The sequence below is a fragment of the Phycodurus eques genome, chromosome 7, assembly GCF_024500275.1.
Source record: "Phycodurus eques isolate BA_2022a chromosome 7, UOR_Pequ_1.1, whole genome shotgun sequence".
Lineage (NCBI taxonomy): Eukaryota > Metazoa > Chordata > Actinopteri > Syngnathiformes > Syngnathidae > Phycodurus > Phycodurus eques.
Window position 1 is genome coordinate 16162377 of NC_084531.1, and position 26032 is coordinate 16188408.

A 26032-nucleotide genomic window follows, 5' to 3' on the forward strand; every position below is an offset into this window, starting at 1 on the left:
TTACCTGCTTGATGTCTTTGCAATGAATGGCCACAAGGCTTTCCCCAACTACTCTGGGATCAAACAGCATCTCTATAGTTTTAGTTGTATTCGTCTCCTACAGGTGCGGGGTCACACCAGTTGACAAACCGGTCCATGGCAACTTGTGAAAGCTTGAGTTTGTGTCTTTAGTGAGCAGGCTAACAGAAACAGAACAGAAAAGGTGAATTGACAGACCCCTGGAGGGCGCCAGTGCTGCTTACAGCCACCTATAGAGCAGAGTTGAATTTAACTTGCTGTAGCCTGTTGGATAAAAAGGAGTGGTACAACCTAAAAAAGCGTTAACATTTATTCATTCATCTTCCATTCTGCTTTATCCTCACTAGGGTCACAGGCGTGCTGTTGCCAATCCCAGCAATCTTCGGGCGAGAGGCGGGGTATACCCTGAACTGGTCGCCAGCCAATCGCAGTGCACATATAAACAAACAAACATTCAGTCTGAATTTCTGGTTTTATAGATTTAAAGACTGACCGATACATGGGGAGCAGCTGAATTACATTATGATCCGTGTTTTTAAGTGGGGGTCTGGCTCTAGCAGTGTAGGTATCCCGAATATTTACAAAGCATTTGTCCAGTATGTTGTTGTTTCTGGTGCTACGTTTCACATGTTCATCAAAACCTTGAAGGTTTTGTTTAAATTGCAGTGGTTGAAATCGGTATTGCGCAACATTGGGGCATTCAGCTTAATTTTGATGGACACACTCCACGATTATAATGGCTGCTCTCGCCGCATTTCTGATGGGTGGAATATAAATCACACACACAAACGAATTAGTGAATTCCCAGGGGAGGTAGTTTGGCCGCAGGGTAACACACAGTAGTTCTACATCAGGGGGGCATATTCTGTCTCTCACTGCAAAGTGACGGCATCAATTGTATTTAATATAAATATACACACCCAATCAGCGGAGTTTTAAGTCTCTGTCCAAGCGTATGTGTGAAAACCCCTCGATTGGAATGTAACTGTCCGACACATCCTCGCCGTGCCAAGTCTCCGTAAAAGCCACAGTGCCAGACTCATGGTACTAGAAGCAGGCTCCCACCTGTTGGCGCAGATCACCCAGCTTGTTTTTAAGCAAGGGGGGATTGCATAGTAGCATGAGCGGTAGCGGTAGCTTGGTGGCTCACCAAATGCGCCGCCTGATTCCACCTCTCCTACCTCGCTTCCTGACCCTGCCTCTCCATGGTTTCCTTTCATGGTGTTGGCACAGTTCCCACGACACATCCCGCAGAAGATCAGGCAACTGTGATACTCCACTATGCTGCAGACCAAACAGCTCTGCCCCGATGTAGGTTCACAGGCCGCTGTTTTTAACAGGGTCACCCGCCATACACTGGGTTACTAGACAGGCCAGGGTCGCCAATGCCAGTGCCTCTATTCTTCGCCAATTCATTCCACACAGACGCGGCATAAGATCCAAAGCATGGGCAATAGCCTCCAATCAGTGAGTCCAAGCCACCCAATAAAGACATTAAAAGGAACACTACAAAACAAATAAAAGCCCTTCTCCATGTTGCCAGCAGAGCAGCGCAATCATTTAGAATCATGTGCTTATAAAGGTTGTACTATTGTCCTAACTATTGTACGTATCAGTACAAGTGTTAGGAATGAACAATTTAGGATAATAAGGAGTTGGTTGCAGATATAACAGCTGCCGCTGTTCTTGTAAGAGCTACAAGATGTTTGGAGTGTTACTTGAAAGTCAAATTTGAAATCCTTACCTCTTGTTTGAAACCTTAACACAGGCTTGAAAGCCTGATTTCAAAACCTAACCATTGCTTGAAAAAACCTAACCCCTGTTTGAAACCCCAAGTTTAAACCCTAACCTTGGCTTAAAACCCAAATTTGAAAACCTAACCGTGGCTTGAAATCCTATTTGTAAATCCTATTCTTAGCTTCGAACCTAATTTGCAACCCAACCCAGACTTCAACCCTAATTTCAAACCCTAACCCTGTCTTTGAACCCATACCCAGGCAACCCTAACACACAGGCAACCCTAACACAATCTTGAAGACTTTATTCATGTAACAAAACTATCATTTGAAACCCTAACTCAGGGTTAAAACCTAAATGTGTAATCCTAACTCTATTTTGAAACTGTAACCCAGGCTTAAAACCTTAACCTTGGCAACAAAACTCTTGCAACCCTAACCCTGGTTTGAAATCTAACCATAACCTTTAAGACTAACTTCAAAACCTAACCATAGTTTGAAACCAAAGCATACACTTGTTGAAACCCTAATTTCAAAAACTAACCAAAGCTTTCAACCCTAACCCTGGCTTGAAATCTTGACTTGTAACCGTAACCCAGGAATAAAACTTTGTGTAACCCTAACACTAGTGTGAAACCCCAACACAGGCTTGAGACCCTAACACTCGCAATAAAAACCCTAACTTGAAACCTTAACCTTGGCTTGAAACCCGAACTTGAAACCCTATCCTTGTCAACCTGCATAGTGTCTTTATAGAGCTAGAGTAAGGACAGGGTACCCAGTGAGGAACTATGGTACTGTATTCGGAAGTCTGGAGTAGCAAAGAAGTATGTTAGAACGGTACAAGACATGTATGAGGGCAGCAGAACAGTGGTGAGGTGTGCTGTAGGTGTGACAGAGGAGTTTAAGGTGGAAATGGGACTGCATCAGGGATCAGCTCTGAGCCCCTTCCTGTTTGCAGCGGTGATGGATAGGGTAACAGATGAGGTTAGACTGGAATCCCCATGGACCATGATGTTAGCAGATGACATTGTGATCTGCAGTGAAAGCAGGAGTAAGTGGAGAAACATTTAGAAAGATGGAGGCATGCGCTGGAAAGGAGATGAATGATGATTAGCCAAAGTAAAACAGAATATATGTGCATGAATGAGAGAGGTGGAGGGGGAAGAGTGAGGCTACTGGGAGAAGAGATAATGATGGTGGTGGACTCAACAGTCTAGAGCAATGTTGAGTATCCAAGCAGGTTGTTATGGGTGGAGGAAAGTTTCAGGGGTGTTATGTATAATAGAACAGTCTCTGCTAGGATTAAGGGGAAAGTTTATAAGACAGTGGTGAAGCTGGAGAGAACAGACTCAGATGGTTTGTATTGGTTGAATGATGAGGAGGATGGAGCTGCCAGGCAAGCGAGCTAGAGGAAGACCTAAAAGAAGGTTGATAGAGTTAGTGTGGGAAGACATGAGGGCAGTTGGTGTTACAGAGGATGATGCAGAAGATAGGCGCAGATGGAAAAGCATGACGTGCTGTGGCGACCCCATACAGGAGAAGCCGAAAGGAAAAGAAGAACATTGTTGATAAACCCTAATTTGAGACACTAACCCATCTTTGAAACCTAAATTTTAAAACCCAGGCTTCAAACCCTTACCCTAAATTGAAACCCTAACCTATGAAACCAGAATGTAAAGCCCTTACTTTGGCTTCAACCCTAATTTGAAACCCCAATGCGTTTTTGCTTTTAGAGTCAGTCACCGCAGTGGAAACCCGAAATCCGCATGCCCAGTGACAGCGACTACGTGATCCTGAGCGGCCTGGAGTGGGACACGGAGTACGCCGTCTCTGTGGTGGCCGAGAACCAGAAGGGAAAATCGCAGCGGGCGAGCATGTCCATCAGGACGTCTGTGCAGCCGGCCGTCACGCCAGGTATACTTCCTTCCTTCCTTCCTCCCAGCTCACTCGCTTATGCTCTAACACTGCAACTAAATACAAGCACACTGACGAGCACCACTCAAAGTTCACCTTCTATTTTTGCCCTGTAAAAATGACGACTCAATGAATCTACGGGGCTGGAAAAAAGATTTCCTCGTACAGAGGTGAGGAAAAAACGCTTTTTTCCGGAAGAATTTCGCCCACTGGAAAGTTTTGACACCCGTCACTAAATGAGCTTGAGTTTGCTCCTGCAGAAATGGTCCAGGTTAATTGAAACGCCTCCCCCTGAATAACGGTCATCTTCTTCAGTCTAACGGTGAAAGCAGGGTTGATAGTTTGTGCTATGTAACAGCCGACTAAAAAGGCGGTGCTAACTGAAGGCTGTCCGTGCCCCCCCCCCCCCCCCCATCCCCCGACACCATCTTGTCCATTCATCAGATGCCATTTTCCCGCTCTGTGCTTTTCACTTCACTGTGTTGCTTTTTTTCCCCACTTTTTTGTTTGATGTTTTCACCTTTTGGTTTTCAGATGACATTTTCACTTTTCTCTTCCTGTTTTCCCCCCATACCCTTCTCTTCCCCCCTCATCCTCCTTTCCCCCTCACCCCTCCAACGTTCCTGATTGCCCCTTTCCGGATATTCTCATCCCAGCCACTCAGGGCTCTCCGTCCGTGACATGCTGTGTGGTCTCACTCATCCTGTCCGGCATCACCGCATTGCTGCTCTCGTAGTTTTGGTGGCGGCTTCCCGTGAACCACGCGAGAAGAGCCCGGCTGTCTCTGCACACACTTTTCAAAAAGCAGACTGCGACAGACACGTGTGTGTGTGTGTGTCACGTGTGCGACAGAACTGAACCAAAGGCAGTGGAACCCCCCTGGCCCCACATCCCGGTCAGATTGACAGTGAAGCGCGTTTGACAACATAGATGAGTGATAGTTGGCAGCAGCAAACTAGAGCTGAGTCCACTTCTCAACAACTAGTGTTTTTACTTTAAATACTGAGTGACTGCTCAACTGTATTGTTCACTGAAGTGTGTGTATATTATGTAAAGACCGACCTAACCTTTACGCCAAAAAAAAAAAAAAAAAAAAAAAAAAAAACAGCTAACAGGAAAGAGCCTAAGTATATTTGAATACTGTACACGCTGTATTACTACAAGTTGTGCTTTGATGTGACATTACTCCTGCATGTCAGTGTTTCGAAAATACCTAACCATGTTTTATACAATGCTAATTGAAGGGTGCTTTTGTTTTTCTTTGTTTTTTCTTTTTTAAATCCAGAGCTGCACGCCTCTTTTAAGAGTGTCATTTATGTATAACACAGTATGTTACCGTCAGTGTTTTCCAACCTTTATTCAGCCAAGGCACATATTTTACATTGGAAAAATGTCACCGCACACCACAAAACAAAAGTCACAAACAGAATATACTATATTCTGAGGTACTGTAATGATCCTGTCTCAATTTACTCACAAATGCACTTGGTATGTGCGCGCCATGACGTTTGTTGTGTGAATGGCAACAGGTAAATTTTGCAGCTTTTACCATATAGTGGAAGAGCATTTATTTTGTTCTGCCTACGTCAAAGACATAAATAGATGAACAAAGATAGTTTATTTGTCGTAAATAAATATTTTTGAGGACTAAATAAGTGAAAGTGTGTACTTTCCCCTGGCAAGCTGATGTTCTCTCATGACAGTGGTTGGGAAACACTGTTTTACATCGTGAAGGTAAATAATCGGAATGTCAGAGATAAATATTGTAAAAGCTCAAATCTAACACCAAATAAATAAATGGATTGCATATATGTGAATGAGGGCAGTTTTGCATCTCACAAATAAAACATTACATCAAGAGCAGGTGAGTTGTTTCTTCCTCTGCTCAACTAATTGCAGATTTATTTTGCTATTTATATACTAAACCATTACACACTCTCTTCTGTGTTGTTGTCACTGTTGTCTGTGTCAGACTTGGACGAGGACACGGGGTTCCCCATGGGCATTATGCTGTGGGCGGGTATCCTGGTGGTGGCGTTCATACTGCTGCTCTTGGCTGTGGACGTCACGTGCTACTTTGTTAACAAGTGCGGCCTCATCATGTGCCTGTGCGGCAAGTCGGCCTCCGGCACCAAAGGCAAAGACTTGGAGGAGGGCAAGGCCGCATTCATGTACGTAGTCATGCAAGTATCAATGAAGGGTCGATACGCTGTGAGCAGGGTTGAATGAAAGCCTTGTTGTACAGCAGGAGTTATTGTAAAAGATTTCTTGTGTCATTTTAAACTCAACCACTTTGCTAGTGATTTCATATGTGGTATATCTTAAAAGATCAATTACAACCTGGCAATGTGACTCCAGCTGGCACTGGATTTTTAGGTTCTTGTTTTATACTTAAGTTATTTATGTTCTTGTGCTACCCTTGGGTGGCCCAAAGGTTTTTAAAATACTGAACTCTGGGATAGGGAGATCCATATTTTCCCAATACTGTGCGCACCCAGTGTGGAGTCAGCTCGGAGCTCCGAGTATGAAGTGCGCTTTTAGCTTTCAAAATAAAAGTTCACATCTGGCCCATATCAACACCGCGGAGCTCGAAGTAGTCTGTCGAAGTCTGCTGTTAGTTAAAAAAAACAAAAAATTCACATTTGGCCCATATCTTGTTAACAGCAAAATCTCAAACGTAAAACTGCCTTGTAAATATAAACGAAAAATAACCTCATGCTTTTATGTCCTTTTTCTATTGTCTGGTGTAATGCAATTTTAATAAATTTTAACAAACTTAAATCTGTCTTTGTTCATGTCTTACATGTTCTGCTCACTGTTAATTCAAACCAGGAACTGCGGGTTTTTATACACAATAAATAGCCTTATTTACATCTAACCTTTATTTTGGCATGGGGAACATTGCTTATGGACAATTATGGACATCTTTATTTTGACCAAAGAAGACACAGCTAGTCTTAAACTTTATTTTAAGTTTAAAATAAATAAAACAATAATACATTTTTTGACCAACATTGATGCATAGCAGTACATCTACAGCTGCCTAAAACAGAGACTCCACAGAACGCCAGTGGCCTTTATATTCTGGCCAATGCACAAAAATGCATCCAGAAATGTCATATGATAAAATAATTAATTTTGCATGTTTGTCAACACTTTATTGTGAATGTTTGTTCGTAAACACTTTTTTGGGGGCATTTTTGTAAACACTACTGTGCATGTTTGTAAAAACACACACGCTACAATCTTTTCAAAAACTCATCCGATTGTGGAGCTGCTGCTCTTAGTTTCTCTGCCTTTCTTTGCACTCCTCGGAAATACCCCCTTATCAATTGCTGTCCGACTAGCTGCTCTTCACTACCAAAGACAGACATGAGACATCTAAAAATCACCCATTAATAGTTCAAACATACCCCATGACAAATTGTGAATATTTATTTATTTATTTATGTAGGACTAATAGTATTATTAACCCTCTTAACTCCACTCATATTGTAGTCCTGTCTTGTGAATTCCCTTTGCCTCTTCAATTGACACACCTTTCACCCCGACAATGGCGTGTATTACAGCCTGTGGAATGCACTGATTTACAATTGTAACGTGTTGACTGAACCTGAAATGTACATTGTGCCAATATCATGTTTTTCCCATTCAAACTATCTAGATTGCCAGTTTTACATAATAATGGTTGAGATCAACAATAACACTATAAATTCCATCTATTTTCAGAACCGCTTATCTTCACTACGGTTGCAAGTGTGCTGGTCCCTATCCCAGCTGACTTCGGGCGAGAGGCGAACCTGAGCTCATATTAGCCAAAGTCTGCATTTGCAGACTAAAGTTACACCTACACATAATAATGTGACTTATCAGTGACTCCATATTGTTATTTTTTTATTTTTTTTATTTTCCAAAGTAAAAGCAGCTGTTTGCAAAACTTTGATTAAACACAAAGATAATCAGGTGGCTTTTATGGAGGATGACAAAATCTGAGAATATTTACTGTTCAGAGACTGAAATACTGAGCATTTGAACCATTTTAAATTAAGGTCTCTATAAACGATTAATCGATGACCAAAATAGTAGGCTTTACACAATCATGATTTTTAGGGCCGATCACCGATCAGCGAGTTGAAAAAAACGATAACCAATCACCGAGCCGATCACAAGATGGAGCAATGTGTCTATTTAAATGACTTGTTTATTTACTCTATATATTTGTGTACTGTATACTGAGTATCTTCAAAAGTATTCTCTCGTCCAGTTATTCCCAACCAGTGTGCCGTGGCACATTAGTGTGCCATGAGCGTTGTTCAGGTGTGCTGTGGGCAATTATCAAATTTTACTTAACTGCTCAAAAAATTAATTTACAAGAAATAATGTACCTTTCTTCCTCTATGCCAGTGAGGCATAGTGACAGACAGAACAAATAAATGCTCTCTTATTAGATGGCAGGAAGTACATACAGTAATTACTATCTACTTTTTGTGACATTTTTGTTTGTTGGTGTGCTGTGATATTGTCCAATTGTAAAATATGTAATTGCCTCCGCTCCGTAAAGGTTGGAAATCACTGCTCTTGTCAGGTCATGTATTCTAATCAGTTCGGTCAAACCAGCATTACATGACAAAAATAATGGGTGCTAATTTACTGTAATTGAATTACTTTATTGTAATAAAATTACTTCACACACACCTAAATTAGAACATGATTCGACATAACGCGGACATGTTTACATACAACCGTTAATGCTACCACTAGCTTGCTAGGGTACATCACGTTTTGTTGCCTGCTTGCGAGCCGTATCGTATTAAAAATATATACCTCAACCTGAATATACCTCAAGCAATACTTAAATGAACGTAATGTCCCGAGCACCGGTGACCACCACCACACGTTTTTCCCCATTTTGTTCTTATAATACACGCGTTGCGATGTCGTCGCCATGGTAACGAGTGTATCCGGTCGCGTTTGAGTTGACAAGATAAAGCCCCGTGATCGTAAAAGATGGAATGCAAAGATTTTATTGGAGTATTCTGACCAAATTTGTCTAGATCCAGGTATTACGTGTTGTCTGTCCCACACCGCCAACATGTTTTTAAAATAAATATACTTTATTGGTTGTTAGATATTTACAGTAGTACGTCAAAAGACACACGACAAGGCTAAAAATAAACTCGCTTTTGGATTCAAATATACTGTACACGATGGTGACACGGAGTAAATGTCTCAATGATCGGCGAATTATGACATTAAAGCCTATCAGCCGACCAGCATAAAATGCTAATTATCGGCCGATACCCATCAAGATCAGATCGGCGTAAAGTCTACAAAATAGTTCTCAATTAGTTCGATAATTGATAATTAACAGTCTGTTGTCGTACTAGAGCTGCTGAGTGTGTTTCTGACACACTTGGCAAATAAAGATGATTCTGATTCTGAATTGTTGCACCTCTAAATCTGCAGCAAAATGGTACAGCCCCTCATATAAATTAGGTGGAAATTGGTTAAGTTATGATGAAAAGATCAACAAACCCACATATAAATGAGTCTAAAGGGCTGCTCATTTAACTGTTATTTGGACAGGGGAAACTGTTTAAACACAGAAAAATGCATCTTTTTAAATGACAGACATGCAAATGCATCAATGGCTGAATACATAATATGCAAATGAGTGTTGTCAGCTGTTTTCGCATTTCTGTGCCTTTAACAGTCGTTTCATTCACAAGCCCAACGTCCTGTGTTTGTTCCACAGTAAAGACGAGTCCAAAGAGCCCATCGTGGAAGTCCGAATGGAGGATGAGTGCACAGCCAATCACAATGCAGCAGGTCCAACGGAACCCAACGAAACCACGCCCCTCACAGAGCCAGAGTAAGTACAGCTGACAGTAGCAGAAACTTGTTGTTTTCCTTTTTTTTGTTGCTCTTAAATATTCTTATCAGCTGCTGTACTTTGCACTCCACTTCCAAGAATTCACTTCCACCCCCCACCGACCAGGACAAAATTTGACCCGCTCTCATGCACTTCTTTCAGACAAGTTCTGGTCATTCTTGAGTGGAGTCCACTGAGAGTGTGTTGCTTTTCAGGAGTGTTTGTTTACTGTGCGATCTTACGAATGTTGAAGCAATACCAGTAGAAGACACCGAAAGAAAGGCCTAAAGTAAAGCTTACGTGATTGTCACTGGTACTGTTTATCCCATCGTGGTGGTTCCGCGTGGTAGTTCTCTGCTAGATGTCTAGCCTTCCCAGTCAGTACTCTTCATGTTGGTGTGTATGGGATGCAACCCCCTTTTTAATGTCCACTCACAGCATGACTTTCTTTGTTTCTCCTTGTAGCCTTAATAGTTGCTTTTTTTTATCGTCGTCATTCTCGATTTCAGTTGCTTTGTCTTGTTTGTGAGGCCTACTAATCCTCTTGCATGCTGCTCTGGGCCACCCCTCCTGTGTCACAGTCACCCTGGTGTCTAGTCTGTGTGTCTCTGTTCTCTCCCTGCTCTCTCAGGCTGGCGGCTTTCACTGCTACCCTGGCACTGGACACGCTCTCCTCTGACACGGCCACAGCCACCATTGACCCTGCAACGGACAGCCCCTCTAGCGAGACCACCATGCTCACGTGTAGCCTGTCCACCCCGGCCAACGACCCCTCGCCCACACCCATCCTGGCGCCCGCACCCAGCCCAGAGACAAACGCAGCCCCCCCGACTCCCCCAGTTTGCGGGGCAGCTGTCGAGGCCAAGATTGCGCCGTTAGTTGAGCAGAGGGGAGGCCAGTGGGTGGCGGACGAAGAGGAGAAGGAGAGCGACGTTCATCCAGGCACCCCTGAACTGACTAAAAAATCCGGGACCCCCATTCCACCCAAGCGCAGACACTCTCCTAAACTTGCTGCCCTGAAGGCTAAAGCTAGCCCACCTGTATCTCCGTTGGCCACAGACCCTCCTCTTACTCCAGACACCAAGAAACCAGCTCCCAGCCCGCCACTCATTCCCAAAGACCCCGATTCAGACAGCGCCTCTGACAAGCCCGCCCAGCCGTCCTCCCCTCATGACCCCTACCCTAACCCCCCGGCTTCAGCCATCCACAGTGCTCCAAAAATGCCGGATGCTGAAGAATCATCCCCTCTAGTCCAAGACATCCCCACCCCCATGTCTCCCCCACCTGCTAGTGACCTCCGAGCATCACCACCGCACATGTACGACTTACTCGCCCGCGACATGGGCCTCAATAACGCCACGTTTGACTTAGAGCTAAGTAATGGCACGGAGAGAACCTCAGCCATCCCCGACGATCTCATTAGCTTAGAGAGCCCGCCCTCTGCCCCAACTCTGCCCAATGGAGACGGAGCAGACCTCCCCCCCTCAGTGGACGCATCAGAGACTCTGGCCAAGATCGTTCTTCCCGTCAACGATGAGTACGGCTCCCTTTAGAGGTTTATCTGTGTGTGTGCGTGTACGTGTGAGTGAGTAACTTGTGCATTCATTCACCACCACATGTTGCCATTGATCTTACAAATCGCTAGCGTTAGGCCGAAACCTCCTATGTCCAAATTTAGTCAGTCATTTAAAAAAAAAAAATGGTACTCATGGTCAGTGTCAACGTGGGTATGTAATTTTTACAAATTATTGACCAATTTTAAGTGTTTCAGATGGCTGTTGACAATGCATGGGTAATGGCTCAACAAACGTCTTTTTTTTTTCCCCCTGAAAAGTGAAGGTTTCTGAGCTACAAGGATTCCGCCCGACGACAGTGAAATGTAAGCTCTGATAAGCACAAGGGAAGCAAGCCTCTTTCTGACGTCACACAAATGTCGACACTCATTTTATAATATCACACTTAAATAAACTCGTAATGATACGATATTGTAACTGAAAATCGCAATACAGTGGAACCTCGATAAAACGTACCCCGATACTGTGTCACGGATATTGGATGAAACCGACCGTTAGGACTGAAAAATGTGTCCAAAAATAGTGTCCAGTTATCACTTACACTGCCGTTGACAATGTCTGTTAGTTCCAGAATTTTACTGGCGCTGTGGCGCAATGCAGGCAGACAATGGGACTGATTAATTTCTGGGTCACAGATATACAATATGATTAGATCCAATTCCTAAAAACGTACCTCCCGTGCCTACGTGGTGGCCATGTTGAATGTGGGGCATTGGCGTGACGGCCATGGTGTTATGGCATTGTGCTTAGATCACTGTGCAGAGAGCGCGCGGAATGGCTGCGGTGTTAACTCTGAGGAATACAAAACAAGTGTCTGGAGTCTGGAACATGCTATTTTTGGGACAGTAACAGTTTTTTTGTTTTTTTTGTCAAGCCGTTAACAGCAGATTTGGAACTAGGAAGCACATGAATTTCTCGCAGCTCATGAAAGCAAATCCCCTATGATGAGTAATGTACGTCAACAATGTCATTGTGACGAAGCACACTAGTGTGGTAATTTTGAATAAAATGTGAAACTTTGAAACATTAAAAAACTTTTCTTTATATTTATTTACAATAACTTTGTACTGTACTGGGCGTTTTAGGACACGAAAAAAAAAAGACAAAACAATTTTCTACTGTACAGGAATACGGGGGGATATGGTCTAAAAAAAAGTGGTTCAATGTAATGGACAATCGGCTCGACCGGATGACCCCCCTCTCGTCCGTTATATCGAGGTTCCATTGGACTTTGAAATGACAGAAGCGCAACACGCCACTTTCAATTGCCAGAGTTTGTGCCTCCAATCCAGATAGAGCCTTATGAGTGCACAGTGCTACAAACGTTTTATTATTATAGGTAATTTTAAATAAATGAAAGCTTACCATGAAGATCATTCTTTTGAGCAAAACTCCTCTAACGTGTTATCCATCCATCCATTTTCCAAGCCGCTTCTCCTCACTAGGGTCGCGGGCATGCTGGAGCCTATCCCAGCTATCATCAGGCAGGAGGCGGGGTACACCCTGAACTGGTTGCCAGCCAATCGCAGGGCACATACAAACAAACAACCATTCACATTCACACCTGCGGGCAATTTAGAGTTGTCAAGTAACCTACCATGCATGTTTTTGGGATGTGGGAGGAAACCGGAGTGCCCGGAGAAAACCCACGCAGGCACGGTGAGAACATGCAGACTCCACACAGGCGGGGCCGGGGATTGAACCCCGGACCTCAGCACTGTGAGGCAGAGGTTCTAACCAGTCGTCCACCGTGCGGCCTAACGTGTCATGTAACTACTTTTTCTTGGTGATTTGTCATCGGACCAGCGTGAGCAAAACTGTGGCTACTGTTAATGCTAGTTCACAAACCAAAGCACAAATTTTGGCACCCCTACCTTACACACTGATGGCATTCCGCCTCTGTTACAACATTGTACTGACACAAGGACCAGAGTGCAAAACACTGAACCACTGGAAAAGTTGGTAAAGATTATAATAATAAATTTAAAACTAACTAACAGGTCAATTCAAAGCCAGGATACAGTGCAGTTCATTTCACAATCGAGAGGGTCAGGCTTTGAAGATAGGGTTGTATTGGACTGAAGTGATGAAATGTTCCGAAATCCACAGATAGCAGGTCAGAAAATGCTCAGATGTCACTGTTGTCTTAATCCACGATTCACAGAGAGTAGAAACGGGGAAAATCACACCTGGTTGACCCTGTAGCAGAATACCCCAGAGCCACAGGGACAGGAACAGGCAAATGTGATAATCCAGAACTCTCACTGGGTCATGTTGTAGCATCTAGCATGTACAATATGACTGTCTGACACTGACCCTGGTGGCATCATCAACAAAGCCTTAATTAAAGGATGTATCAATGTGTGGCACAGTGGTTGGGAATCACTACCTAAAATGTTAAGCATCAAACCACAGTGCAGTTACAGCATTAAAAGATGACATTCCTTGTCTGAAAGGGGCTTTATGTAAAATGGCATCTGCCTCCACCCTCAGACACTCTTGGAGAGAAAAGATACAATGCGCTAGGCAGCTTCTTTCCCAGCTTTGGTGTACAGGACAGTTTTACCATCATAGCATTTTGTTTGAAGTGCTTTTGGTTGAAGGAGGGTCGTGTGATCCTGGATGACTCTTACGGTATGTCATGACCTGTCCCTGCCTGTTGTAAATGGTGGTGAAGGAATATGTAATGACACTGTGTTAAGCACACAGGGTCTTCTTACATATACGGTGATTATGTCATTTTTGAGGTTCAGTGTTAACCACGGTGTGTTTCTCAAAGTTTCTGACTTGGACTTTCCTTATTTTCCATTTCAGGAAGATTTTTTCAGATGGGAAGGGCAAATTGGAGGAGGAGCTGTCCAACGCCCTGACGGAGATGCCCGCCGAGCGCAACAGTGTCATACAGACAAAAGCGACGCAAAGCAAAGCATGAAAAAACAAACAAAAAAACAATCTTACACATTGTGCAGCTGCGGGAATTTTCATTTCCAGTGCCCTTAAGTACACACATTCAAACACACACGAAAAAAACCCACATTTATCTAGCACACATTTTCACCCCGAGGAGTTTATCTTGCAGTCACCAGATTTTTATTTTTAAATTTTTATTTAACAGGACTATATCAAGACTCCCCCAAGCATTTGATTATCATGAGAACAAAAACACATTCTTCACAGTCTATGTTTCGTCTTCTCTGTGTGTGAGATGTCCTTTTGTTTTCTCTGAGCTTTCCATTCGTGTGCCGGTCTTGTTAGCTTGTTCGTGCATGTTTGGCCTGCAGATGGTTGCTAAAAGCTTTATGGTTTCGCCTCACGAATTAGACTCCCCAGTCCTCCCCCTACAAACCCACGGATCTCACACTGGATCAGCCCCGTTTAAGCGATCCCACGTACCATCATTGCCTCACCAGCGTACGTTAAGCCAACACACACGAAAAAGAGAAAAGGGGGGAAAAAACGCTATCAGGAATGCTGATCTTGTGATCTACAATAAATATTTTGTATTTGGCTTGTCTCTTCCTCGCAAAAGCAAAGGAAAAAAAAATATTTTTTTGTACTATTTAAGAGTTACAAAGAGCTCCATCCCTGCCTGCAAGCTTATGCACTGTGCCTGTGTGCGTGTCGGTAGAACGTCCTGTTATCAGTTTCTATGATAATCTGCTTTGTTGTGCGAGATCTAGCGTCTTGTTTTTATATATATGTATAGATATTATACTGTATATATTAAAATGTACTATTATTGTCCGAAGAAGGTGGACTAAATGGACTAACGTGGTCATGATAATAATAACAGGTGTAGTATTATTAAAGCACAGCGCCATGTATACAGTATAAAGTCTTATCAGTGGTTTTCGTGAAGGAAGGCATGAATTCATAACTACTAACGATCAGGCAAGTTGTTTGGGCCGTAAATCGCTCATTTTCAGTTCATATGTTGTTATTGCTGGTTTTGTTAATTTTCTCCTTCAAGTGTTCTGTAATGTGCTTACCCCCCCCCACCCTCTTCCTTGTCTGGAAGCAGGGTGGGCACTCGCTCTTCTCTAAGACAACAAACAGAACTTTAATGCCAACTGGAAGACCGTATTTCCTAAAAAATAATGGCCAATTAACGCCTCCCTCAAATTAAAGCCTCTCTTTTCCCATTATGAAAAAGCAACACAAATGTCATTAGCTTGGTTCACAGATGCTATTGTTCACATGAAAGATTTAAGCCCGTTTGAACTAGCTAACCAAAACAGCAGCACCTACCGAGGTATAAAACGGCCTCAGATTAATTAAAGTGTGTAGATTTACTGAGTTCTCTGTGGGGAGAAGGAATCTTTCACTCATTCATTTGACAAAAATGAACATCTCCCAAAACCCCTCTTTTTGTCAGGAAAAAAGGTAATAAGATGTTCCTAGACGCTATTGTTCACACAGACTGTGAAGCCCATTTTAACTTTATGCTAAGCAAAACAAGGAGTGCCTCCCAAGGTGCCGCCCCACCGACTATTAAGAAAATTAAACACCTCCCTCAAATAAACACACTTACTTTTCCCATTTAAATTAAGTAGTCCTTTATATATTGAGATAAATTTCAGTTTCACGTGACATGAATTGCCAAAGTCTTTTTCATGCACTTTCAGAAATTAAGACAAATAAAGGCCTCCCCCCCTAATAAAGCTCCTGGTCAATTATTTGTAGAAATACGGTCCATTCGATGAAAAATGCTGGACGATCCTCCTATTCTTTACAGACCACCTTGCCCCCCTCATTCCGATCTTATGGGGTGGAAAAACTAGGTAAATATCTGCTGTGTACAGTCTTGAGTGCTAACCCATTTTCAAAATAAACACATTGTTTCTCAATCACATTTGGTGCCTGGCCCATTTTGTGTTTCATCCCATTGAAAGAAACATCCATGTCATACCGCACGTTGGCCACCAGATGGGAGCAAAGTCACGCGCTGGAAGGCTGCGCGGTCCACGTTTTGCTCAGTCATGGATGGACCATTGACAGACACAAGTCCTACGTACAATGTGCAAACAGGTTGTACTGGCCGGGAAATTCCGCGATGTAGTTGTTCACAAGGTAAACACTTGTTGCATAATGTTTGTAAGTTCAAAACAACCAAAAGTAAATAACTCCAGAGTCTTATATCATTACACTGCCTTTTGGCCGGGCTTTCCTTAATTAGTTATAAAGACGACAACTGGCGCTGACCAGTCTTGACGTCCAGTGTCACTCATTGTATGTCCCCCTCTAAATAAAGTAGACAAATTTAAGTAAAATAAAATCATACAAATCATATTAGGAGTTAATTCTTGTTGTTTAGGGGGTGACAAAGCCGGACACACTCGCAATGCGAGTTGACTGGGAAGATGACGAGCGAGCCAAGTGACAGCAGTGAGCCACTAACATACCGGAAGTTGGTCAGAACACTTTAAACGTTAACTTTTATTTTTTTTCCCGCCTGTACACCCATTTGACCTAATTTAACTTTGGTTATTAAAAAAAAAAGTTAGAAAATAATCTGTAAAAGTAGATTTCTGTCATTAAAACATTGTATTTTTCATTACTTTGAGCATATTTATTATAAATTTCAGATTTTAGTCTAACATTTGACATCCTTGTAATTACATCTCAGTGTTTGTTTGCTTGCACCACAATTAATTTTTCTTAATATTTAAATTCTGCATTTTCTTTCACTTCATTTCATAATTATAACTTTATTCTTCTAGAATTCTCTATTTTACTCAGTCTTTCATCTTTTTTTTTTTTTTTTTTCCTTGTACAATGTAACATCAGTTTAGATTGTGGACTACATGTTCCAGACTATATTAGCGGTACCTTATTTAGCACTCATATACACAGGATTCCCACAAAGTATCTTTACGCTTTTACAATTCTGAGACAATGGAAAATGAACAAACACATATTTGCAATTATTATCTGAGAAGTATATTCAAGGTTACAGAAAGAAAAGAGTTAAGTGGTGAATGAGGTTGCCAGAGAATTGGGACATCCCTTTCAATCCACGAATCTGGAACTTTTTGGATATAGTCCACACACATGATTAAAGACAAGTACATCGTGCAAATCTGATGAAAATGTTTATTCAATTGCTTTTGCAATAAATGTTTTAAATTGTAAAGAGACTGTAGACACCCTGCACAACGTGTGTCAAACTCATGGCCCAGGGAGCATAGTATTTATTTTAACTTCACTATTTGCCATGACTTCTCAATTTGTTGTTAAAGTACAGTGGTACCTCAACTTACAAGTGCTCCTATTTATGAGTTTTGAGATACAAGCAATCACTCAGGCCTTCTTTCTTTCTTTTTTTTTGTCTGGAGTTACAAGCAAAAATTTGAGTTACCAGATGATGTCAGGGAACTTCACAACAAGATGCAGTTTGGCAGGTAAGTGCACAATTCTTCAAAAACCGGCCAAGTGCTTGCTTCAAACTGTTTATTGCCACACCCAGTTGAAGTTAACAAGTAAAAATTAAACATGAAACAAAGAGAATGACACATTGTGTATTTACACAAACACCACATTATCTTATCTGACAAGTCTGCTATCTTAATACTAACACGCAATGCAAAACGGCTCAGGCAGGCCAATGAAACCAGCATCAATGTGGCGGTAGTTAGAACCCTTGAAGCAACGGTTATTTGAACACAAACAGTGCAGCAACATACGTAGACAGGCAAGAATACAATGCAGGCACATACAGGCTTTGGCCGTCTTCTTCGCGCATATATATGTATACTGCCCTCTGGTGGGAGGTGCAACCACCAAAAGGAGCCTGCACAAGAGATGCATGAAATCAAGATGCACTTCTTTACATTGTGCTATTTTTCCATTCAAATGCATTACAGTTTTGTTGTTTTAGGGGGGCAGGAACTGATTAATGCCATTTCCATTCATTTTAATAGGGCGAAAGATGAAGTGTTCGTGTTACGACAGTGGTCGCGGAACGAACTGAACTTATAAGTCAAGGCACCACTGGTATAAACAATGAAATGCCATAACTATGACGTGGGCTGTGATGAAAAGGAATTAAACACCCTATTAGTGGTATGACAAGATTAACCCCCGACCAACGAGGACTGGTACTGTAGAAAATGGGCAGGATGAAACTGTTGAACTGAACACAAAATGTCAAATGTCGTTACAAATTAATGTCGAAATAACAAAACACACCACAGTAGGCGATGTGTGTTCAATCACCGCAAGCCAAATGGATGCCTTTATTTTGACAGGTCAAAGCGGAAGCGCCCCTTGCGTCTGTGCACCTTGACTCGTCTACTTGGAAGCGGGAGCGAGTTTTTGGAGCGGGCGCTGTGAAATGTGGCAGCATGATGCTGCCTGGATAATTAGTGGACAGCAGCGGCACAGGCGAAGACGACAAGAGGGGTAAGACGACCACTACACTAACTACTTTACTATTTAGTGTGGACAGAGCATTTCAAACGAAATGGATTACAAGTTTGCCTGAAGCTGATTTTTGCTGGTAAAAACTACAACTGTAGTTATTTTCTTTCCTTTTCTTTCTTTTCTTTTTTTTTTTTTTTTTTTTGTTTTTTACTGTGAAGCTCGTTATGTGAATTGCTCGTGTGCACCTGACATCGGAAGGTAGCGCGACCAAAAATCTTTTATTTTGGCGTCGTTCCCCTGACACACACACACACACACACACACACACACACACACACACACACACACACACACATTATCCATGCAGGGCGGCGAACCGTTTCCACGCGTTCATCCATCTTAATAGTTTGATAACTTATTGATCGGGCGGCTTAATTGTCTGGAGCGCCACTAATTACGAACGTGCACTGCCTTAATGGACTAATCAGCTTTTGTCTACCTGTTGAGGGACGCCTGCGTGCTCGCGCGTCTGCTTGCGTGCGCGCGCCCGTGCGCGTGCGTGGCTTGATAAATGGCCACCGTCACCTCTATCAGTATTCAGACGTTATTACAGCGACGTGCCCACTCGCAGACTAATCACCCCGCAACAAGCAAACTGTTGCTGTACGCGCGCCTCTAATCGACCTGTTGTCTCCTCTTTGGAGACACAACAACACGCACAAAAAACAAAACTCAACTCAAATCTTCAGACTAATCAGAGACTGACTTCTCCCCATAATCGTGCCGAACAGAGCATTTTCCCACCATCGTGATTCAAGTCAGCAAAGGCCCAATTAACAGATGTCGACACTGACTCGATCCTAAACAGTTATCGTCAACAATCGTAAATGTTCAATCTGTTCAATACTTCTGATGGTAAATCCTTGTGTGTGTGTGCGCGTGTTCAAAACCAAATTGGGCCAATCCACGGACTCGATAGGATCTCAATAGAAGCTGACTACAATTGTGATCACTGAGTGAATTAGAAAGACAAATGGGTTTTCTAAGAAATAAAACATTACAAGAGAGGAACCACTAATCTAAAGCGGGGGTACACATGTACTGATCATTCTGCTAAAGGCCAATTATCTGATGTATCTGAAAGATTATCTTGACCAATCTTGTGGTTAAGAGTGACTTTTTCTTCCCAGAAATTGTTGAGACTTACAAGCTTAATTGTTAAACCTGTTTAATATTTACGATCGCAAATTCTTGTGTGTGGTCCACACCAAGTTTGCTTGAGCCATGAACTGAATAGAATGTGACTACGTTTTGTGATGAGAAACACAAACAGGACAAATAAATAAAACATTATAAAAGAGGAAATAATGTAATTAATACAAATTTACTGATACATTATCCCTCCTTTGGGATGAAAGTCAGCCAAGGCCTGATTGTCACAGGTCTGTAAAAGATTATCCTGAACAATTATTCTGTTTTGTGGAGTGTGTTAAGAGTGATTTGCTCTTCCCAATTTGCTCAGGAAACAGTTGGGGGCCAACAATCGTAACTGTTACATTTGTTTAATTTTTTACAATCACCAACTCTTGCGTGTGTGATCAACACAGAGTTGGGCCAAGCCATGGACTCAGTCGAATCTGACACCTTTTTGTGATCACAGAGAATTAGAAAGACAAATAGGCCGATTGAATACATTATAAGCGGAAATATCAATTTAATTAATATCAATTTACCAATAACCGGGCCAAATTTCAGCATTTTCCTTCCCTTAGGATCAAAGTCAGTTGAGGCACGATTGTTGAATGTGTCAAAAAGATTATCCTGAGGGAATTTCCTTTGGTGTGGGGAGTGTTAGGAGGGATTTTTCCTCTTTGGAAACTGTTGGGTGGGGGGCAACAATCCTAAAGATTAAACCCGTTTAATATTTATGATGACATTGCGATAGCGATGACCAAGACACGGGCTCCGCAACTGTGACGTGAAATGGAACCATGTCCGATTAGAAAGTGAAATAACTTAATTAAAGGAGCAACTGGTGGTGTTGAGTGTTTGTAAAACATGGCTCACAAATCATATGTTACAATAAAAATTACAAGTAAAGTTTTCAACAGCAATGTTGTTACCATATGAGCTAATAGTTAGCTTAGCCGAGTTAAGATTTAAAAAATGGGTATGTGTGTACCCTGCTCTACTGCCCCGAATGACCCTCTCTCCCCACTTTCATCCTACCCGAAGCTCGCAGACCCCCAGCTGAAGGAGGGCCAACGCCTGATGCGCGGCCGCAACGAAGGTCCGAGCGGGTTCTAACAAAACATGGGCGTGCTCCAGCTCCACAACCCGGCTCACCCCGACACGCTGCTGCAGCGGGCCAACCAGATGCGCCTGGCGGGTACCCTGTGCGATGTCATCATCACTGTGGACGGCCACGAGTTCCCGGCGCATCGCACCGTCCTGGCGTGCACCAGTAAGATGTTTGAGATACTGTTCCACCGCAGCAGCCTGCGCTATGCCCTGGACTTCCTGTCACCCAAGACTTTCCAGCAGATCCTGGAGTATGCGTACACCGCCTCGCTGCAGGCCACAGCTGAGGACTTGGACGACCTGTTGTACGCCGCAGAGATCCTGGAGATTGAGTTCCTGGAGGAGCAGTGCCTGAAGGTGCTGGAGACCATCCAGGCCGAGGAGAGCGAGGAGGCCCTGGTGCGGAACCATGCCAGCGGAGACCACGGTGACCACGGTCGGGTCAGACACTGGCGGCACCTGATGTCCAAGAAGCATTCCATCCCAGACGGACCCCCGCGCACTGCTCCTACTGCTCTGCACCACCTGGCGTTGTACCATATACCACAAGGGACAGACCCAAATGCCCCTCCAGAACTGAGCCCCAAGCTGGACATGAACATTTCGGAGCAGCTGCAGCAGAGTACCGCCGAAGCCCCGACCCTGGACCCCGTCGGGTGCATCAAGTCGGAGAACATGCAGGTGGATGAAGCGGACTGCTACGAGGGCCGCTCGTCCGGGAGCTGCGCGTCGGACCCGAGCCGGGACGAGGGACCGGGGACGCCGCTGAGAAGCAGCGTGATCACCAGCACCCGAGAGCTGCACACCAGCTCTGAGGAGGGCGTGGTGAGCAGCCCTCTGGACTGTTACCCCGGGATAGCCGAGAAGCACCTGGCGTCCATTTATTCCGTCGCCCCCAACCACGCGGGGGAAGCGTTGACCCAGGTGTCCGTGTCACTGGCCCCGTCCCTGGGCTTGCCGCTGGACCCGCGGGCCTACGGAGGCCTGCTGCACCAGGGCCTTCTGCACCGGGAGCTCCTGAGCAGGCTGGGCCATATCGCAGCAGGCATGAGGCACGAGGGCTCCGCTCAGGGGCCGCAGTGTTGCTGCGAGTGTGGGCTGCAGCTACACAGCCGGCAGGCCATGGAGCAGCACAGGTAACGCATACACACACTTAATTAGCATTAACTAACGCAGACCTCAGACCGCCCTCGCCCGCCCTTGCTCACAAGGGGCGCTTAACATGGGCTCGTTTTGGCGGGCTATGACCGTTTTCGGGTGGCGGCTGGTTCCTGCATTGGGCCCTTTTGGTAGCTGGGGCCCCCAATGCTCTCCGGGTGGTCCGGTGGCCCGTGCCCTTCCCTTTGGGACTGGTTGGGGCTCTTCCCTGGGTTCTAGGGGGTGGGTGGCATCCCCCTGGTTGGGTCCCCTGCTAGACGGGCTTGCTGGCTTGCCCCCCGGCCCCTTGTGGGTGGAGGGGGCCGGGCTCACCATTCCTCAATGTGCCGGCTCACCAACTCCGTACACCACTTGACTAACATGCATGTGATATGGTGTTCAATCACTAAAAAGTTTGATAGACACACCACAGGCTTTTAATTGCTTGTGCTGGGCCCACTAATAACAACACCGGTTATACTAACATATTATTATTATTATTATTAATCAGTTTATTTGAAAGGGGACAATGCAATTTCATAAAACACATGAAATACACATGGTTAAAAAAGCCAGAATTAGCCAGAAGGCTAGTTTTCATCTGTAGTCCCCATATCAACTCAAAGGTACTTACAGTTGTTTAGACACTAAAAAAAAGCATCCCACTGCAGCACTGCCTTGCTCATTTCCCATATCCTTTCCTGTCCTGCCCTTTTCTGTACATCGCTCATCTTGTTCTCTTGGTTATTGATTGCATGTCCTCACCAGCCCCCCCCCCCCTTCCACAAATAAGAACACGATTTGACTGTTGTAATGTTAGTTGTACTCAAATATCCAGACTGTCCAACTATTGTTCTGCTGTGGTTCTCACTCAGTCCCTTAATCCACTTTATCCCTCTGTTTGTCCCCTAAAACCATTTTCTGTCTGGGTGCATTTTCAATAAACATCAAAATACAAAATAAAAAAATAAAATAAAAAATAAGCAGAGGGAGTATTCCAAACTCCCGTTGCTGAGCAAAACTGCCAGCACAAAAGGCATACAGATCCACCATTCTGCAAGGCCATGCAGCTGAACAGGTTACAAAAAAAAAATAAAAATAAATAAAAATAAAAAAAAAAAGAAAAGAAAAAGCTAACACTGATAGCCGATGAGTTTCCGCATAGTCTGACTGTTGCTTGGAAATGACCGATCTTCAGCAAGGCTAGCTTCCAAGTCATAGGTGGAGAAACTTGGCATACGGGAGAGGTATTATGTAAATTAGTTTTAATTACAATTTTGCAAAACTCAGACACTTACACGCACATGGAAACAGGCAGCTCACAAAATATATTTACTTGTTTGTGTAAATGTGATTGGCTGGCGACCAGTTCAGGGTGTACCCCACCTCTTCGCCCGAAGATAGTTGTGATAGGCTCCAGCACGCCCGTGACCCAAGTGAGGGTAAGCGGTACAGAAAATGGACGTTTGTGTAATTTCCTACTTGATGGTTGCGCAGGCAAGCCAGAGACACAAATCATTGTGTAATTTCATGTAATTCTCTATAATGCCCCTTTGAACAATTGCCACCATGGTTTTAGAGACCCTTGTGATCTTCAGAGAAATTCAGGAACATGTTAAAAAAAAAAATGCCCACTCTTTGCATGATCATTTGAATGCATGAAAACAACCTCCTCGGTGGAGGTAATGATGCCAGGATGTCAGGCTTCCTCGTAAAAAAAGCAGGTGTGTCCGCGCTTGTACTTTAAGCGAAGCCAAGAATTTCAGCAACATTGCACGTGTCTCTTAAATTTGAAGATTTTTTCCAGATGCGTTTGACACAGGAAGGAGTGAATACAATAATGTGTTCTCAGGAACACCTGGACCTGCTGCAAGGTTGCTGAATCAGGTCTGATTTTGATTGATACTTTCAAGTAGAGTTGAAATGATACATTTATTGACAACTAATCGATTATCAAATAAATTGATAATGATTTTTGATCATCGTTTAGAGACCTTGTTTAACTTAATAGTCCAAACCCACTGAATTTTAGACTCAATAGTAAATAATAACTAAATGTATTATTATAAAGTAGTGAATATAAATAACTATATTTATTATAATAATAAAGCAGTCTGATTATGTTTGTTTTATCAAAGTATGACTGCCTATTTTCTGATGTTACGGTCCAAACCGGTAACTGAATCATAATCAATTTATGTTTGAGCATTTTGTGAACTGTCAATTTCAAATCACGTCCTGCTTTTTGATTAAGTTTTAAATCCAATTTATCGATTAATCGAAAAAAATAATCGTCAGATGAATCAATTATTAAAATAATCGTTTGTGCAGCCCTACTGGGGGCACGGTGGACGACTGGTTGGAGCGTCAGCCTCACAGTTCTGAGGACCCGGGTTCAATCCCCGGCCCCGCCTGTGTGGAGTTTGCACGTTCTCCCCGTGCCTGTGTGGGTTTTCTCCGGGCACTCCGGTTTCCTCCCACATCCCAAAAACATGCATTAATTGGAGACTCTAAATTGCCCGTAGATGTGACTGTGAGTGCGAATGGTTGTTTGTTTGTATGTGCCCTGCGATTGGCTGGCAACCAGTTCAGGCTGTACCCCGCCTCCTGCCCGATGACAGCTGGGATAGGCTCCAGCACGCCCGCGACCCTAGTGAGGAGAAGCGGCTCAGAAAATGGATGGATGGAGGGATGCAGCCCTACTTTCAAGCTTCCTGTGCTGCTCTGCTTTTGATGGTACTGATGAGCTCGTCAGTTCCCGTAAAGGCCCCAACCTCCTGACCCGCTGCTGACATTTCAGGATCGTGCCAGTTCGGCTTCCTGTAGGATGTTTAATGATGTACCGCCTTACCCACGGACATGCGCATGTCTGCGGGCAGACGAGATGAGATGCCGCCGTGGTTCTGCTTGAGGACGTAGTGAAGTTGCAGTAGGTCCGTAACCAGGTCACTGAGCATGCACCTGCTTCGTGGATTGACATTTGGTAGTGCTTTGCTGACAGAATTTCTCCGGGAGCGCTTTCATCTGGAGAAAAACTCTTGAATTTGGAGATCTCTTAGAGAGTTGCCCCTTGTGGAATGAGGGATCATGGCTTTTTAGTGTCTTTCCACAACTTTAAGGTCAGCACCAGGGACACAAACGGTTTATCAATAAATCATGATAATATTAGAGACGGTTAGTGTCACTGCTTCAAATTTTAATTAGCATTAAAAATACATTTAGCGCATTCGCCTATTTGGTGTGCGAAGAAAAAAACAAGGAAGAAGAAAGATGCATATTCTATTTGTTGTACTGTGTATTTTCCTTATAGATTTGCATCTTTTATAATTGTGTATCTTCTGTCCTATATTGTTTCCTTTTGAGATCATTTTGGAACAGTTTTAGCAGTATTGCCTTAGCTCTCGTTAGATGAGGGATGGGATTTTTTTTTTTTTGAAATGTTCATGTGAGAAACTTATATGGTTGTCGAGGGCCACACTGACATGCGAACCTCAAATGTATGTCCCAATGATCCTAGGAGCTAAGTTGTCTGGGGCTTTATGCCCCTGGCAGGGTCACCCATGGCAAACAGGTCCTAGGTGAGTGACCAGACAAAGTGCGGCTGAAAGACCCCTTATGATGACGACAAAAAATGGACTCGGGTTTCCCTTGCCCGGACGCGGGGTCACCGGGGCCCCCCCTGGAGCCAGACCTGGAGGTGGGGCTCGAAGGTGAGTGCCTGGTGGCCGGGCCTGCACCCATGGGGCCCGGCCGGGCACAGCCCGAAAGGGTAACGTGGGTCCCCCTTCCCATGGGCTCACCACCTGTGGGAGGGGCCATAGAGGTGGGGTGTAGTGCAAGCTGGGCAGTGGCCAAAGGCGGGGACCTTGGCGATCCGATCCCCGGCTACAGAAGCTGGCTTTAGGGACATGGAATGTCACCTCTCTGGCAGGGAAGGAGCCCGAGCTGGTGTGTGAGGTCGAGAAGTTCCGACTAGATATAGTCGACTCGCCTCCACACACAGGTTGGGCTCTGGTACCAGTCCTCTCGAGAGGGGTTGGACTCTCTTCCACTCTGGAGTTGCCCACGGTGAGAGGCGCCGAGCAGGTTAGGGTATACTCATTGCTCCCCGGCTT

At 43.9% G+C, this 26032-nt stretch overlaps 2 protein-coding genes across 9 annotated transcripts in view; both read left to right on the top strand.

The window, feature by feature from the left end:
- ncam1b (neural cell adhesion molecule 1b) overlaps positions 1-15969 on the top strand; it is a 116141-nt gene extending 100172 nt beyond the window's left edge. For 3 of the 8 annotated variants that reach the window (XM_061682678.1, XM_061682679.1, XM_061682680.1), the window contains 5 exons: positions 3491-3671; positions 5644-5842; positions 9427-9543; positions 10175-11080; positions 13932-15969. In XM_061682678.1, the coding sequence (XP_061538662.1) occupies positions 3491-3671; positions 5644-5842; positions 9427-9543; positions 10175-11080; positions 13932-14049 (1521 nt within the window). In that variant the 3' untranslated portion in view covers positions 14050-15969. Of the gene's footprint in view, positions 1-3490; positions 3672-4327; positions 5481-5643; positions 5843-9426; positions 9544-10174; positions 11081-11377; positions 11423-13931 lie in introns of those variants that run through there. The other 5 variants (XM_061682685.1, XM_061682686.1, XM_061682682.1 and 2 more) reach the window with 4 other exon arrangements.
- A 2457-nt stretch (positions 15970-18426) lies between these two features.
- zbtb16b (zinc finger and BTB domain containing 16b) overlaps positions 18427-26032 on the top strand; it is a 38280-nt gene continuing 30674 nt past the window's right edge. The window contains exons 1-2 of the mRNA XM_061681872.1: positions 18427-18518; positions 20715-21916. Of these exons, the coding sequence (XP_061537856.1) occupies positions 20793-21916 (1124 nt within the window). The 5' untranslated portion in view covers positions 18427-18518; positions 20715-20792. The remainder of the gene's footprint in view (positions 18519-20714; positions 21917-26032) is intronic.